The 16,152-nt window shown below is 36.0% G+C and overlaps 1 protein-coding gene across 4 annotated transcripts in view; it reads left to right on the top strand.

Annotated features, from left to right (window-relative positions):
• FAM3C (FAM3 metabolism regulating signaling molecule C) overlaps positions 1 to 16,152 on the top strand; it is a 49,118-nt gene that overhangs the window by 26,088 nt on the left and 6,878 nt on the right. For 3 of the 4 annotated variants that reach the window (XM_023639559.2, XM_070264960.1, XM_070264959.1), the window contains 5 exons: positions 209 to 238; positions 842 to 965; positions 7,784 to 7,842; positions 8,837 to 8,887; positions 10,821 to 10,905. In XM_023639559.2, coding sequence (XP_023495327.1) covers positions 209 to 238; positions 842 to 965; positions 7,784 to 7,842; positions 8,837 to 8,887; positions 10,821 to 10,905 — 349 coding nt within the window. Of the gene's footprint in view, positions 1 to 208; positions 239 to 841; positions 966 to 7,783; positions 7,843 to 8,836; positions 8,888 to 10,820; positions 10,924 to 16,152 lie in introns of all 4 variants that reach the window. The other variant, XM_070264958.1, reaches the window with a different exon arrangement.

Raw genomic sequence — 16,152 nt, 5'->3', positions numbered from 1 at the left:
TATCAATGATAAAATACTACCCTCTATGACTCCTCTATATAATTGTTTATAGTGAGTTATGTAGCCTAAAGTTACTTTCTCACTTTTTTCTCTAAAGCAGTGTTTTATTTCTTGTATTTTATAGGCCTATTAGCTCTAAATATGTTTAAAATGTGGATACTTGCCAATTGTGTTATTCCTTCTAACAAAGATAATTTCTTTTTCTTAGCAAGGTCAGCATTGGACACAGCTGCACGTGGTAAGTATTTCATCTCAATATTTTGCAGATGGTTTGTTCTGTTTTATCTTAGGCATATGAGAACTTATATTTGAGGAATGGAGATAGTGTAACATGAGCAAAAACTGATTTAGAAGTTGCTTTTTAAAGTTATAAGGATGTTATCTGATTGGACAGCCCAGTATTCTTGGTATTTATTTATAATGGATATATTGTTTCATTAGTGTTTTTTCAGCTTCGGTACTCTAAGTACAGAAAGGTTGTAAAGGCAGAATTCCTAGTTAGAACTAGTACATGAGCAGGTATTCAGTGGTGCATTGGGCATTTTCCTGGTCCTGGAGGTAACCATTGGTGTGCATATATGGACTAGAAATGCAAAGTAGCAATTCAAAGCCTACCCCCATCCTGAATTTTAAAAACAAACTAAAAAATAACTAGATAAGGTATATTTACCCTCATCAAGATCATATTACCTCAGAAAAAAAAATCCTAGCATGTATTTTAAGACATATGTATCTTGATGTTTTACATAATGCCCTTTGTGGTTTGAGATATGAAACAAACTGATTGTAGAGTCCATTAATATTGTTTTTTTAAAAAATATATATCTTTTCTCCCCCAAAGCTACTAAACCTCCCAGATATAAATGTGGGATCTCAAAAGCCTGCCCTGAGAAGCATTTTGCTTTTAAAATGGCAAGTGGCGCAGCCAATGTGGTGGGACCCAAAATCTGCCTGGAAGACAATATGTAAGTATTTATTGATGTGGAAGTGTAAGGTGTACTATTAAATTATAGCAAATTGAACCTGAGTTTAATAGATCTTTTGAAACTGTGTTGGGTATGCTTTTACTAAAGAAAAGAGATTTTAATTTTCCTTGAGCCATTTTTTCCCTACACATTTGAATCTTAAAAAGGTCTTGAATTTCATATTAAAGAGTAATATAAGAATACAGCGTCTATCTAGCTTTGTGTAGAGATGAGGAATTTCCCCTTGAGTTCTCTAGCTCTGTGCTGTCCCATATGGTAGCCATAGAAACATTTGGCTATTTACTTTTGATCCTTAAATCATAGGGGAAAAGTCAATTCATTGAAATTAGTTAAAATTAAAATAGGTCAGTTCCTCAGTCACACTAGCTGCATTTCAAGTGCTCCGTAGCCACATATGGCTGTGCCTACTGAACTGAACAGCACAGAAAGAGAGCGTGCCCATCACTGCAAAAAGTCCTGTTGGACAGCCCTGCCCTAGATAATGAACACTATCTTACAAACCAGCATGTTTCGTTTTAAATATTTGAATGCTGCTTGTTGAAGTGTGAAATAATCCAGTAATAACCCCAAGTCTTGTGGCACAGAACAGCTTGCCACTAAGCTGAGTGTTTTCCTATATTGAGACGCTCTACAAAATACAGTTTTTAGGTTTTGCAGTCTCCTACCTCATTACCGACTGTCACTTGTCACTTGTCACTTGAAATTCCTGCCTCTGAAGTCAAATACCTTATTTTTATTTGGTTGCTTTTAATCTGCCTTTGCCTAGAAAATAAGATCTATGAGCTTATTTAAACTTCATGTAAAATAACAAATATGCCATCAATTATGTAGAATAAAGAGTGAGGTAGTTTTACGGGTAGGAGAACTAGGCAGTTTCTCCCTGCATTTTGTGTGTCTTTTCTGTTTAATATAGAAGCTCTTAAATTCTTATCCTAGCCCCATTTCAGTTAACTATGGGCAGTTATTTAGCCTCTTAGAATAACACTTTTCTTATAAAATTAAGGGCTTGAGCTAAGTGCTCTTTAAGGTCCCTACTCATTTCCTTTCTTTTCCCTCATGTGAATGATAACCTATTGTTAATTGTTGCCTTCTGATTTCTCAAAATGGTCCTGTTTTACTGAATTATGTAATAAAGCACTTGGATTTTGGAAGTTTGTGGATTTTATGTTAAATGATACCCTTCCCATTAACTTAGAATGTTCCTATTCCCCTTTTTCACCTTGTTTGGCTAAAGAGGCTCAAAGTTTGATTCTAAGTGATGGGAGGAAAGTTCTCTTAGAATGCCCAGCCCATGGTAGATCGTCCTGAGACTTCCTCTGCCCTCTTGAAGCTTGGATGTTTTAAAGCGAAGAAGAGACCAAACTCTTTACTAGCAGGTTTTCTGTTCACAGATTATATAGGTCAAAAAAAAGGAGAAAGGTATGTAGGCAGTGGAATCTGGTAAAATAAGTACAGGGCTTGGAGACAGAGAATTTGGTTCTTGGATGGGGGAGTGTCATATAGAATTTGTGTTTCATTCTTTTTAACTATAAAATTGAGGCAGACCACCCATCCATCCTAATTTCAAGAATCATCCTGCCATTCCCAAGAGAGATTAAATAATTGATGGGATTTCATAGCTAGGTCTCAGGTCATGAAATCTGATCTCCAAAGAAGGGCTGAATACTTGGCCAGGGGATCTCCAGTGGAGAAACTGCTGGCACCAATTCACAGTCTAGTATGTTTTCCAGTACATTCTATTTCTGTATTGAAAGTTTTTCCAACAAAAATTTTAAAGTACGTGTCTGAATCTTCCTAGCATCATTCATTCACTCATTCAAGTATTTATTAAACATAGTTCCTGTTGTCATGGAACTTACAGTCTAATATGGGAGACAGATATTTAAGAAGTAAATGCAAATAAATAATTGCAAATTGTGGCACAAGCTGTGCAGAGCAGCAGGATCTCATGAATACTGATGGACGTGAGTGAGATGAGGTTGAGGGGTCCAGTTTTAGATCAAGTGGGTCAAGGAATAATTTCTCTAAGACAATGAGGTTTAGCTTGAAAATTAAAGGAGAAAAAGAAGACAGCAGGTGAGGAGTAGGGGAAGAACATTCTAGATAGAAGGAAAAGCATGCTCAAAGGCCCTAAGATGGGGAAGAGCTGGAGATAAGCGAATAAGGGCCAGGCCAGTAGAAACTTATGGGCCATGCAGGTAAAGAGATGAGATCTTTTTTCTGAGTGTGTTGAGAAGTTGTTGAAGGTTTTCAAACTCTGGACTGTCATAATTTCATTTACATTGAAAAAAATTTTCTGACTGCTGTGTAAAAATGATTAGAGAAGTATAGAGAGAAATTGGGAAGCCATTGCTAATTGCTGCCACAGCTCTTTAACACTGCCTCCCCATTGGTAACAGACTTTTTTTGCATGTGCACCCAGTAAAACATTATAAGTAGATACTAAAAATACATAAGTAGAAATTTTAATATTTTCCTGCATGCCCTCTGAGTACACACAGACTCATTTTTGAGACTACTAGTCCAGATCAGTGCTTCTCAGTGGGGGCAGTTTTGCTCCCCATAGGACATTTGTCAAGGTCTGGAGACATTTTGGGATGTCATAGCTGTGGAGGTGCTACTCATAGATGTTTAAGGGTTCCTCTTAAACATCCGACAGTACACAGGACAGCCCTTCTGCATGAACTATCAGGTCCATGATATCATCATAGACTGAATTTGAGAAACCCCAATACAGACAAAAAATGATGGTTAAGATTAGGCGGGTAGTCGTGGTTTTAAGGACGGGTAGATGCAGTCAAGATGCAGTGTGGAGATTAAGATGGACTTCAACTTCTCATTAGTTAGAAATAGAAAGGGGCTGACCCCATGGCTGAGTGGTTAAGTTCGCACGCTCCGCTTCTGTGGCCCAGGGTTTCGCCGGTTTGGATCCTGGGTGCGGACATGGCACCGCTCATCAAGCCATGCTGAGGTGGTATCCCACATGCCACAGCTAGAAGGACCCACAGCTAAAAATATAAAACTATGTACCAGGGGGCTTTGGGGAGAAAAAGGCAAAATAAAATCTTTAAGAAAAAAAAAAAAGAAAGAAATAGAAAATCCTGGATATAAACAGCAGGTTATCACACAATACAGGAATTGTAGCTTCTTTTTCTCTTGTACTAGAGAACCTGTAGAGTTGAATATGTTCAAGATAGAGCTTTTATTTTAGGCATATACTCATTTGATTTCAGTTTATATGAAGTTGTTATTAGGAATAATACTTCACTTTTTGTTATCATCTTTTTTGTGTGTGCTAGGAAGATTGGCCCTGAGCTAACGTCTGTTGCCAGTCTTCCTCTTTTGCCCATCTTCCTCTTTTTTTAAAAAAAATTTATTTTTTATTTTTCCTTTTTCTCTCAAAGCCCCCTGGGACATAGTTGTGTATTTTTAGTTGTGGGTCTTTCTAGTTGTGGCATGTCAGATGCCGCCTCAGCGTGGCTTGATGAGCGGTGCCATGTCTGCACCCAGGATCCGAACTGGAGAAACCCTGGGCCTCCAAAGCAGAGTGCACTAACTTAACCACTCAGCCATGGGGCGGCCCCTAATCTTCCTCTTTTTGCTTGAGGAAGATTGTTGCTGAGCTATCATCTTTGCCAATCTTCCTCTATTTCGTATGTAGGACGCCACCACAGAATGGCTTGATGAGTGGTGTGTAGGGATCCAGACCTGCGAACCCTGGGCTGTCTAAGTGGAGCACACTGAACTTAACCACCACACAACCGCGCTGGCCCCTGTTATAATCTTAATTTTTGGTACAGGAATATATTTATAGCAGACTATTTTCAGGGATTTTTTTTTTAATTTTTACATTGAGGGGCCAGTTAGTATTTTTCACTGTGAGGACCAAAAGGTAAAATCAAGGATATTATATAGGTACTTATATAATCCTTTAAAATGTAAAAACCATTCCAAGCTCATGAGTAGTAAAAACAAACAGCCAGCTGGCTAAATTTGGTCCATGAGCTGTAGTTTGTTAAGCCCTGCTCTAAACTTATCATTCTAAGACGTAGTAGCTAGAACATATAGTAGGTATTTGAAACAAAACTGTATTCAAAGATGTAGAATCTATTTATAGATAATATAATCATTTTCTTTAGACTTTTACCTGGAGGTGTAGTGTGGATTTCATGTTCATGAAGGATAAAAGAAAATATTTCAACTTGTGGTAGTAAGAGTGACTAACCTTTAAACATTTAAAATCTTCAGTGGATTGTCATTTGCTAGATACAAGTTTCAAGCCCTGATTGAATTCCAGTTTTTAAAAATTGGTCAGCTGCTGCCCTCTTGTGGGAAGCATACCATAGTGCTTCTTTGTTGCCTCTGTTTGTTTGCTGTGTGATAGACACAACAGCACACTCTGAAGATGATCTCTCCTTAGAGAAGACACTGTGACACTTAATTACTAATCTAACAGGTTAATCTTAGCTATTGCCTCTTAATATTAATGATGGTTCACTCATCTAATGTATTTCTGAAAGGAGCAGAGCAAATGCATTTTGAAACTTCCCTCCTCTTTTGTGCCGCAGATTTGTTTGGTCCTCTTATGGCCCTCCTTTCAAAACTAATCTTGCACACACATAAAAAAAGGTCTATACTTTATTACGTGTAAATTTGGGAGAATGACAAGTGAAATTTTGAAGGCAGATGTGCAACCAGCATGGATAGATAAATAGATGCTACTAAGCTTTTAAAAATCAAATTTTTATGCTTTTCCTTTTTTAATGGACCTCGGAGTAGAGTGTTTTTTTAACTTATTTTGAAATAATCACAGAAATCACAGGCGGTTGCGAAGATAGTACAGAGAGGTCCTGTATACTCTTCACCCAGTTTTCCCATAATTATAGTATAATATCAAAACCAGGAAATTGGCCTTGGTATAATGTATGCATATAGCTCTGTGTCACTTTATCACCTGTGTAGATCCATGTAACCAATATAGCAATTAAGATACAGAATTATTCCATCTCCAGAAAGATCTCTTTCATGCTACCCTGTTATAGTCATCCCCACCATGACTGACCCTGAAAACCACTAATCTGTTATCATTCCCATCATTTTGAGGTTTTAAGAATGTTACATAAACAGAATCAATACCATATGTGAGCATTTGAGATTGGCTTTTTTCACTCAGCATAATGCTCTTGAAATATTGTTGTGTATTAATAATTCACTCCTTTTTTTTAATTACTGAGTAGTGTTCTATGGTATGGACGTACCTCAGTTTGTTTATCTATCACCTGTTATCCTCAGCCAGCAGTTTCAGTTGTTTCCAGTTTTGGGCTGTTGCGAACAATCATGTGTAGGTTGTTGTGTAGACGTACATTTTTATTTCTCTGTGATAAAGTGCCCAGGAATTCTGGGTGGTTTAATTTTGTACGAAGCTGCCAAGCATCTTCCAGAGTGACTGCACCATTTTACATCCTCAGCATGTATGAGAGCTCCAGCTTCTGTCTGTGTACTTGCCGGTGGTTGGTATTGTCACCGTGTTTTATTTTAGCTCTTCTCATAGGTGTGTGGTATATCTCAGTTTTCTTTCCTTTGTCCCTAGTGCTGTTGAATATCTTTTGATGTGATTTTTGCCACTTGTATATCCTCTACAGGGAAATATTCATGTCTCATCCATTTTCCAATTGGATTGTTTGCTTTTTTACTGCTGAGTTTTGAGAATTAGAACTGCACTCATTCATCAGTTGCAACCATAGGTTAGCTATACATATGAGTTCTGTCTGTATGAGTTAAACTAAAATTCTATGAGAATCAATTGGCTATGTGTGGAATTGGCAATAAAGTATTATAGATTTTATTTGTGAAATTGTGTGCTATACATTCTTTATATCAGTAAAATTTATATAATAAGCTTATGTACCTGTATATGTGTGCATAGGTGTATAAATATATGGATATGTGTGTGTGTATTCACACATGCATACTCTTCCCTCTCTCTCAACCTCAAACCAGTTGTTAAACATTGAATAGCACACCAGTGGAAGTATTACTATTACCTTTAATTTTAACAATTAAAGGTACCCAAAATTTAAGTTTAATAATTCTGATTGAACAAGCTGAACTGATACCAGGCAAATGTGTTACTGATGCCTTCTATTTCACAGTGTCATTGTCTTTATGTAGTGGTCTGTAAGCTACCAGCAGATGTTAATTCCCTCAGGTATGACAATACAAGTGACCATGGTTAGATGCTGTCATTATATGAGTTCTATATTCCTTCTGAGTACAGGGAAATTTTCCACTGATAATCTCTAAGGAAATGTTCACAGTTAGGTGAAACATTTATGAAACATTCATGAAACATTCTTGCTTTCAGATTATAAAAGATTTGGGTAGCATCTCACTTCTGTTTCATGTCACATTGATATTGCAGAAAGTGCAAAAGAGGTTATCAATTGTTGGATCCCTTCAGAATGGTGCAGAATATGTGCATAATGTCCACACATTTTAAAGACTTTCTAAAATGGTATTTCATGGTCTGACGCAGAGCAACAAGAAATAGACTAGTATTTTGCCCTAATACTTGTTAATGTCTACTTCTATTTGTGAAGTTTTATTTAAGGACACTGCTTTAAAGTTATTCAATGTTAGACTGTCTTCTCTAACCTCGTAGAGACCTTTTAATCTCCTCTGCAGTACTAAACAATTGTGTGTATATAATATCCCCAACTTCTTTTATTTCTTTATTTCTTTAATGTATGTTTGTGCAATATCTAATTCTAAATTTGTCTTGACTTTTTTTCCTTCAGTTTAATGAGTGGTGTCAAGAATAATGTTGGAAGAGGGATCAATGTTGCCTTGGTAAATGGTAAGAGTAGTTATTTTAGCTTATGGATGTAGTCAGTGAATAGTCATATGCCCCAAAGTAAAACACACTATAATATCAAGGGATCAAGTCAGAAAGTACCACTCTTGACACTGAAGTCCTCCTCCCACTCCTCCCCCCAGCCCCCAGAAAATCAGCTGTAGGTGGAGACTCAATGTCTAAATTGTAGCATGCTTTCTCGGAAGTGTCCAACTGCAATGCGTGGAGAGCCTCCCATGAGATTGTCAGAAAACCACAAATCTGACGTTACATTGATGAATTCTTGCTGCAAATTTTAGAATTCTAATATAATGTGAAGATAGATTGACATGAATGTGGGTGTGTAAAATGACAACGGGTGATGGACTATTGGATGGGATGGGGGAGGAATGAAGGGTAACAATTAATTATAATTAATTAATTATAATAAATCTTTCTGTGAAAGGTTTATGTATTTTGGGGTAATTCTTAAATAAGGGAAGATGGTAACACATAAGGATGATAAATACCTAACGTCGAATTTGAATAGTCTGCAGTCAGTGGTGAACTTCTATTTGCTACTCTTTGGCTTATAAGATAAGTGAAAAAGTCCTCTCCAGAAATTACCCTTCAGAAATATATTTCGGTTGCATACAGTTCAGATTTTGTCTTTTTAAAGATTTTATTTTTCCTTCTTCTCCCCAAAGCTCCCCGGTACATAGTTGTGTATTTTTAGTTGTGGGTCCCTCTAGTTGTGGCATGTGGGATGCCGCCTCATCATGGCTTGAAGAGCGGTGCCGTGTTCACGCCCAGGATCAGAACCAGGGAAACCCTGGGCCGCCAAAACAGAGCGCAGGAGCTTAACCGCCCCGCCCCGGGGCCGGCCCCTTAAGTCTTTCTTAAAGTAATTCTTTCTCTGCTAATGAATTCACATCAATCATTGGATAAGATCATTTGTCTCATACAGTGTAGAGTATATTTCAGTTGCATAATTTGGTATGAATTCAATCTCTTTCAGGAAAAACAGGAGAAGTAATAGATACCAAATATTTTGACATGTGGGGAGGAGGTAAGTGTGAATAACATGTAACTGTTCCTTTGCTAGCTCTGACTTCTTAATCACCTCAATATAATGTAGCCCATTAGTGAGAGAAAAATGCTACTATTTTTGTGTTAGTTCATTTTGTTTCTCTTACTTTCTTTTCGCTAAAGGCCCACCTATATTTAGGTGATCAGTCATATTATATATACTTTGCTTTTTTATAAAAATTGCAGTGTGTAATTAAGAGCAATAATATCCAAATTGAGATTTTTTTTAAATCTAAAGTTCTATTTTCTGCAGGACAACTGTTGAAAGCTTTGGGCTTCTTTAGGTTTCTATCTGAAATTTTAAAAAAATAAGTCATTTGAAGAAGGGCATAACCAATTGAAGCATTTTAACTGGCTGAATTGATTTCTTTACGTATGATTTTTCAGTCTCAAAACTTAATCATAACTGGGATTATTATTGAAGTAGATGAATATTTGAGAGAAGGAATAGAATTTTCTTTCTAGTTCATTGGACTAACAATACGCGGATATCTTCCTAATTTGGAAGTTTGGAGCGGGTAGAAATCAGTCATCAGTATGCAGAGGCAAGGAACTGGCACTTCCAAGAAGAATGTGGCTGAAAGAAAGGAATTTCTTCAAGTTTGAAGGAAGATCAACACTGATTCATCCTTTGGTTTTTCTCTGAGTTGTTGGTTTGGGAAATTTATCAGCATGAGGCTCTCGCCTGCATCTCCCCAACCCCAACCACTTTATATATTTCCTGAGAGCCAACAGCAGTTAGGCTTTCTGAAATTTAAGTTTTCAGACCATTCAGCTTTTCTAGCATTTCTTCAGCTTGTGATGAGATGCCAGTTGTTATTTATTCTTTAGATGAGATTAGGAGAACTTTCCATATGTGTCAGAACTGTGTAAACTTAAAATGCTACCATCAGTTTTAGATTCTAAAACCATAATCGATCTTACCGAAACTTACCACATAGAAACAGTCTTACAGCACTGTTGCTGAAATCAGTCATGTGACCAGAAACTCTGGCGTTTCATCACAGGTAGATTTATTACTGCCGAAAATACTCCTCAAATTAAGAAATAGTTGCAGTTTACTGCCATCTTTGCATTTAAATGGAAGTGATTTGTTAGTTGCCCCACTGCATTTTTCTCTGAATTGAAAATGCTGTTATAACATGGAATTTAATTAGAGAAAAGCTTTCGAATCTTTGCTGTGGAAAGAAACTGAGTAAATTTGAGGTAACCCAGTTTTGAAGTAGTATTGGACTTGGGACTGTAAGGAAACCGGATATTGTGAAGAGTTGAGGATGTGGAATGGTTTGTGTACCTGATCCGCCCTCAGGCATCACCAGTTTGTAGTCACTGTGAAGGGGTTTAGTTTGAAGTCCTTGTGAACCTTGAGACACTGGATGAAGCGAGTAGTGACTAGTTTATAGTGAGTAGGTATGCCCAGAAGATCCCTTAATTCAGTTGTGTTTGTATGTGTGTGTGTGTATATATTCATCTAATTTTTTTAGAAACAGATCCTTTTGTGAATTAGATAAAATCTTTATTTCCTCTTTTTAGAAAAGCACCCACGCAAACAAATTTTACAAACACTCAAGGAGTCCATGAGCCTTTCTCCTGCACCCCTGAGTTTCTTACTTTAAATCCTAAGCATGCTTTTATATGACTTTGCTGTGCTTTTTTTCATTTAGCCCTGGAAAATCAGTACCAAAGACACGTAGGATGAATCAGGATTAGGAAATTTTAAGTTGATGGTGGGATCATATTAAGGGACAAACTTAATATTTTTATTTGTTCATAAGATTTATCTCCCTTCTGGTTACCCTACATTATAAATTACTGATTTGCAAACACTTCATATCTTATATTGACTTAGAGATTATCATGATGGTTACTTAGTCATTTAAAAAAAAAATCTTCAACTCTTTCTTTTTCCTCAGATGTGGCCCCATTTATTGAATTTCTTAAGTCTATACAAGATGGAACAATAGTCTTAATGGGAACCTATGATGATGGAGCAACCAAGTATGTAAACTTTAAAATGTGTGCAACTTTTTGGAGCTATAATTTATAATTATAAAAGTAATACATTTTCAGTGAAAAAAGTTGATAAAATAGAGCAGAGTAATCCAACTTCCAGATAAACACTATTAACATTTTTTCTAGTTTGCTTCCTTCTGTCTTTCTATGTATTTACCATGCATATATTGTTGTGAAATGATAATCATATTGTACATGAAGTTTGCTAGATTCTCTTTTATATTCTGTTTTTAACAGAATTAAATTGTTTTCTCTGACATTAATATTCAGTAGCATTTTTCATGGTTTACTAAGAGTTGATCATATGGCCTCACTTTTGTTTAAAAGTTCTCTATTATTGCCAAGTTTTTTGTATTATAAATAACATTGTGATAAATATCGTTTTGCATAAATTTTTTTGCACCTTTGGTTATATCCTTAGGGTAAATTCCTAGAAGTAGAATTAATTGTAAAAAGGAGAAGTGTGATATATTTTTAATAAAGGTTAATAGGTGGTAGTTTGTAACTTTTTTCTTAAAACTGTGTATGTTAGAAAAATTTGGAAAATATAGAAAAGCACAAAGAAGAAAACAAGTTCCAGTTCATCTCACTATCAAAGATAACCATTGATGATAGTTTAGTTTCCATCTCCAGATTTCTTAATGCACATGTTTTCTTCATTTGAAACATTTGGAGTGGTAGTATTTATAGCACCCTTTTTCATTTATTTATGTGATCAATATTTTCCCATATTATTAAATATTTTTCATAACAAAATTGTTCATGTCTGCCTAGTATAGTTTTTAAACATATGTCATGACTTAGAATTTGTTTAATAAAATACGTATGCTGGATTCTTAGGCTATTTCCAATTTTTCATAATTAGGAAAAATCTTTTGAACAATCATCTCTATTTCCTTAAGACGAATTTTTTTGAAGTAAGATTGTTGAAGAAGTGCACGTTTTTAAAAAAGAATTTTTTTTAAGTTTGTACTGATTTTACGTGTCTCTCAGAAGTTCCATGACACCAATTGTTAATTTTTTAAAAGTTCCCAATACTAAAACTTTTGGAAAGGGATTTTTTGTTAACATACTTTTCTTTGGTTATTGGTGAAGCTGGATTATTTTCACAAATGTTTTTGGCTCTTCTATAGTTGTCTTGTGACTCATTGATTTGTAAGAGCCCTTTATATGTTAACGATATTAACCATTTCTCATGTTGCAATATATTATTTTGCTTTTAATTTTGTTAATCTATGGTGCTTTTCGGCTTTTAGAAGTTTAACATAATTCTTATGTAGTCAAGTGTATGGATTTTCCTTTTTAGTTTCTTCTACTTTTATATTTGAGAAGTGTTTTTCCATCTCTAAATTAAATATTTAGTAGATTTTTCTCTCCTAGTGATTTTACTGTTTTCGTGTATTTTAGAAACTACTTGTAACTTCTCAGTGACTATAAGTCACTGTTCTTATGTGAGGGAAATGCCTGATTTTATATAGATTTGACTGTGTTTCTGGAAGTTCTTTTCTGTTCATCTGTTTATTCCTGCTCTAATAAGATGTTATTTCAATTTTTTAATGACTATTTTTTAAAAAAAATAAGTATACTTAATACATTTCTGGTGGGGCTAAGTCCTCTTTAATAGTCTTCTTCCTCAAACTATGATAGTTTACGCAGGTTGCTTTTATCAAGAATAACAAACATCCCTAATAGATTTTTAATTGAAAAGGCTTTAAAACTATAAGTTCCACGCAGGATTATGGCATGTCTTTCTATGTATTAATTTTTTATAGATACATTTAATGTGTAACTACATTATTGCAGAGATGCACTAAAAACATAGTGCCGCTTTGTGAAGGTTTCCAAGCTGAAGTAGTTTCATTGACATTGTGCATTTTATCTGGTTCAGTCAAGAATGTGTTAAATATCATAGATTGAAGGTTGAATAAAACTGACATTCATCCATTGCCATTCAGCTCGATAAAACTAAACAGAATGTAATTAGGTTTTCCTTGTCAAAAAACAAGTAGCTTGCTATTTGCTTTTGCTGAGAGAATAGGATATTACATGTATAATTTGAAGTTTTAAAGGTAAAAAAAAAAAGCCCTACTTTTCTGAATAGATGCGTATGGCCTCCCTTTTTTGTCAGGTTATTTCATTATTATTCCTGATGAGCGTCAGACCTGTTCCCCTTCTGTTAATAATAAATTGTAGCCATACCTAAGAACCAAGGTGAGGATGCTGTTTACTCTTCATCTCCTGTTTATTGATACCCATCAAATGCACCAAAAACAGCCTCAGAAGAGGGTTCAACCTATAAGGCAAAAGGAGAAGTCTAAACTTGGATGTCTTTACACTTGGTTAATGTGTGACTCAACTTCTGTGCATTTAAAATGAATTCAGTTGTATGCGTTTTCAGTTGGGGGACATGAATTTATATTTCAAATACTTCCCTCTCCAAACCCTAGTGAAATAAATTGTAAGCATTGTGTCCTTTATACAGAAATGGACAAACAATCCTTGTGAAAGGCCATCTACGTCTATTCAACATAAGAAAATATAAACATACCTTTGCCATATCTGATTGTGGAACATTTGAAACGACCCATCAGTTGTGGTAAACCCAGTCTTATATGGGAAAAGCCCTGCTTACTTCTCCTCATGTATTATGGCTTTTCCTTACATAAGGCCACTGAGCCACTGGATTTTCCTTCGTAAGGAATGGTTTGTCCTCCCACTGATACCCAAGAGAGTTTAGAATACCAATTGGATGTGCCTGCTCTCTCCAAGACAGGGAGTTGATATCCATGTTGATTAGGGAAAGCAGGACTCCATTCTCTATAGTTCTCTGATCCTGGTTTCTACTATACGTAATGAGCTCCTGGGCTATACTGTGAAATTCAGCAGAATGACTGGGGTTGGCCTCCATCACAGCATTTCCCAAAGTGTGTTCTGGTGGAACTCCAGTCCTTTAAAACTAATGGTCAAGTAAGTTTGGGGATGGCACCTTGTGTTTTGCATCTTTTAGAGATTTACATTGGAAGGCTCTGAAGTTCTGCCCTAAAGAAACCTCTTTACTTTTTTTATCCAAATATTTCTTGATTTTATCTAGGAAGCCCATTTTAAAAACAAAACAGAAAAATATCCTGTATCTAAGAAAACTTAGATTTTGGGGAGTGCAGGTCTCTATAATAATGCCTACTTTCCACCCATCCCCTTCTAAAATAAGTTGTTTTTTGTTTCTTTAATGAAGAATATAGTAGTTTGAATGAGCAAGCCAAATTTTGCTATTGTATTCCTCCTTTTGGGAAGAACTCTCTGTGACATGTTAACTTCGTGGCTAAGTGAAGGGTTTACATGTGGATGTCCTAAAGTAGGGGATCTTAAAGGTCACCTGAACCAGCGTCCCAGCAAGGGTGAGATTGCAACTTCTCTGTGAGTACCACCCCTGAACTGCTCACCTCCTAAGGGTGCCAGTACCCTCATCATTTCTCTATTTGAAACAAAACACAACAAAAAAACCATTCTTAAGTAAATGTTAGGTTCTCAGGGTGATCTCCCTCTAAATTCTACCTGATAGTCTAACTTGGGTAAATGTAGCAGCAAAACAATAAATAAGTTCCCCAAATCATTTGACACCTCAAGGATTTCAAACCAATTGGAATTTCTCTTTTCCAGGCTTGATACACATGGGTTTTTTAACTTTTATCATGTGAAGTTTCTAGGTCATTGTACCCTCCTGGCTGCATTTCTTAGACATTCTCTAGTTTATTATCATCTCTCTTTAAATGAGCGCCCCAGATTGAACACAGTGTTCCAGATGTGGTCTGGCCAGTACAGGGTACAATGGAGATGCTAGCTTACCATGTCTTAGAGATTACATTTCTTTGAATATTCATGCAGATTAGTATTGTATTAGTTTTCTTTAAACAGTCACATCCCATTTTTGGCTCATGAATTTTTGGTCAAGTTAAATTCTCAGATCTTTTCATTTGATCTCAGACTTTTTTTTCCAACCACTGCCAAGTCAGGTCTTTCTCCCCATTCAGAATTTGATTTTGTTTAATCTAAATGAAGGACTTTGTATTCATTTATCCTTGTTAAATTTAATTTTGCTGATTTCGGCCTACTTGGTTTTGATCTTGACATTTGTCCTATGAGGTTTCCATGATCCAGGCTTTATCTTCTCTCCAAAGGCGTTCTTAGGTCTAAATCTAAGTCATCAATGCAAATGTTTACCGAGGGCAGTGTGCCACCCCACTAGAGGCCTCCTCCCAGGGATTCATCTGTTAATCAACTGCAGAAACTACTTTTCAGACAGTTGCCAATGTACCCTAATAGGCAGACCGTCCAGCTGCTATTTCATTATTTTATTCATAGAGGCTATGTTCTGAGACTATCAGATGCTTGCTTCAAATTCATGAACTATGCTAATTACATCCCCTGATCTGCTGCCCAAAAACCTCTTCAAAAGCTGAAATAGCTGAGATGATAACTTGGCTTTATTTGTTCCTCCCTCCTTCCCACTACGCCCTCTCTTTCTTTTCTTCATTTTTTTAATGCTCACAAGATCTCCTTTTTGTTATCCATTCTAGAATTTTGCTAGGAATTGGAATTAGTTTTATCGGACCATTGTTTCTAAAATTTTCCTTGTCTTTTTAAAAAACTGGAATATTTAACTAACTTTTAAAGTCTTAGCATCTTCATTTTCCATGATGTGTCTAAAATAACTGACACTGCGTTGAAAACTATATTAAGTTCCTTTAGAATTTAAGTGTGTGACATATGTGGGCCTGGGAGCTTGAATTTACTTTAAAGCACTTATGTAGACATTCCTCAGCTACTGTTCCCTTTTTATGCTGATCAAAGAGTGTTTGCCTCCCTGGAAAAGACAGTCATGGTTTGATCTCGATGTTATATCATTCTTATAAAATAGTGGGTCCCTTCGTTATCTGCACTTAGCAAAAGTTCTTCCTGTGGCCTTTAATATTTTAATGAGTCTTGTCTGCTGAGCACTACAGGTCTTCCTGGTGGTAGTAGTAAACGTTACATCATTAGTAATAGGATTTGCCTTGTATTTTTTTTTTTTTTAAAGATTTTATTTTTTCCTTTTTCTCCCCAAAGCTCCCCGGTACATAGTTGTGTATTCTTCGTTGTGGGTTCTTCTAGTTGTGGCATGTGGGACGCTGCCTCAGCGTGGTCTGATGAGCAGTGCCATGTCCGCGCCCAGGATTCGAACTAACGAAACACTGG

The sequence above is a fragment of the Equus caballus genome, chromosome 4 (assembly GCF_041296265.1).
Source record: "Equus caballus isolate H_3958 breed thoroughbred chromosome 4, TB-T2T, whole genome shotgun sequence".
NCBI lineage: Eukaryota > Metazoa > Chordata > Mammalia > Perissodactyla > Equidae > Equus > Equus caballus.
Note: the sequence above shows the minus strand (reverse complement) of the source record. Positions and strands in the feature narration are given on the sequence as shown.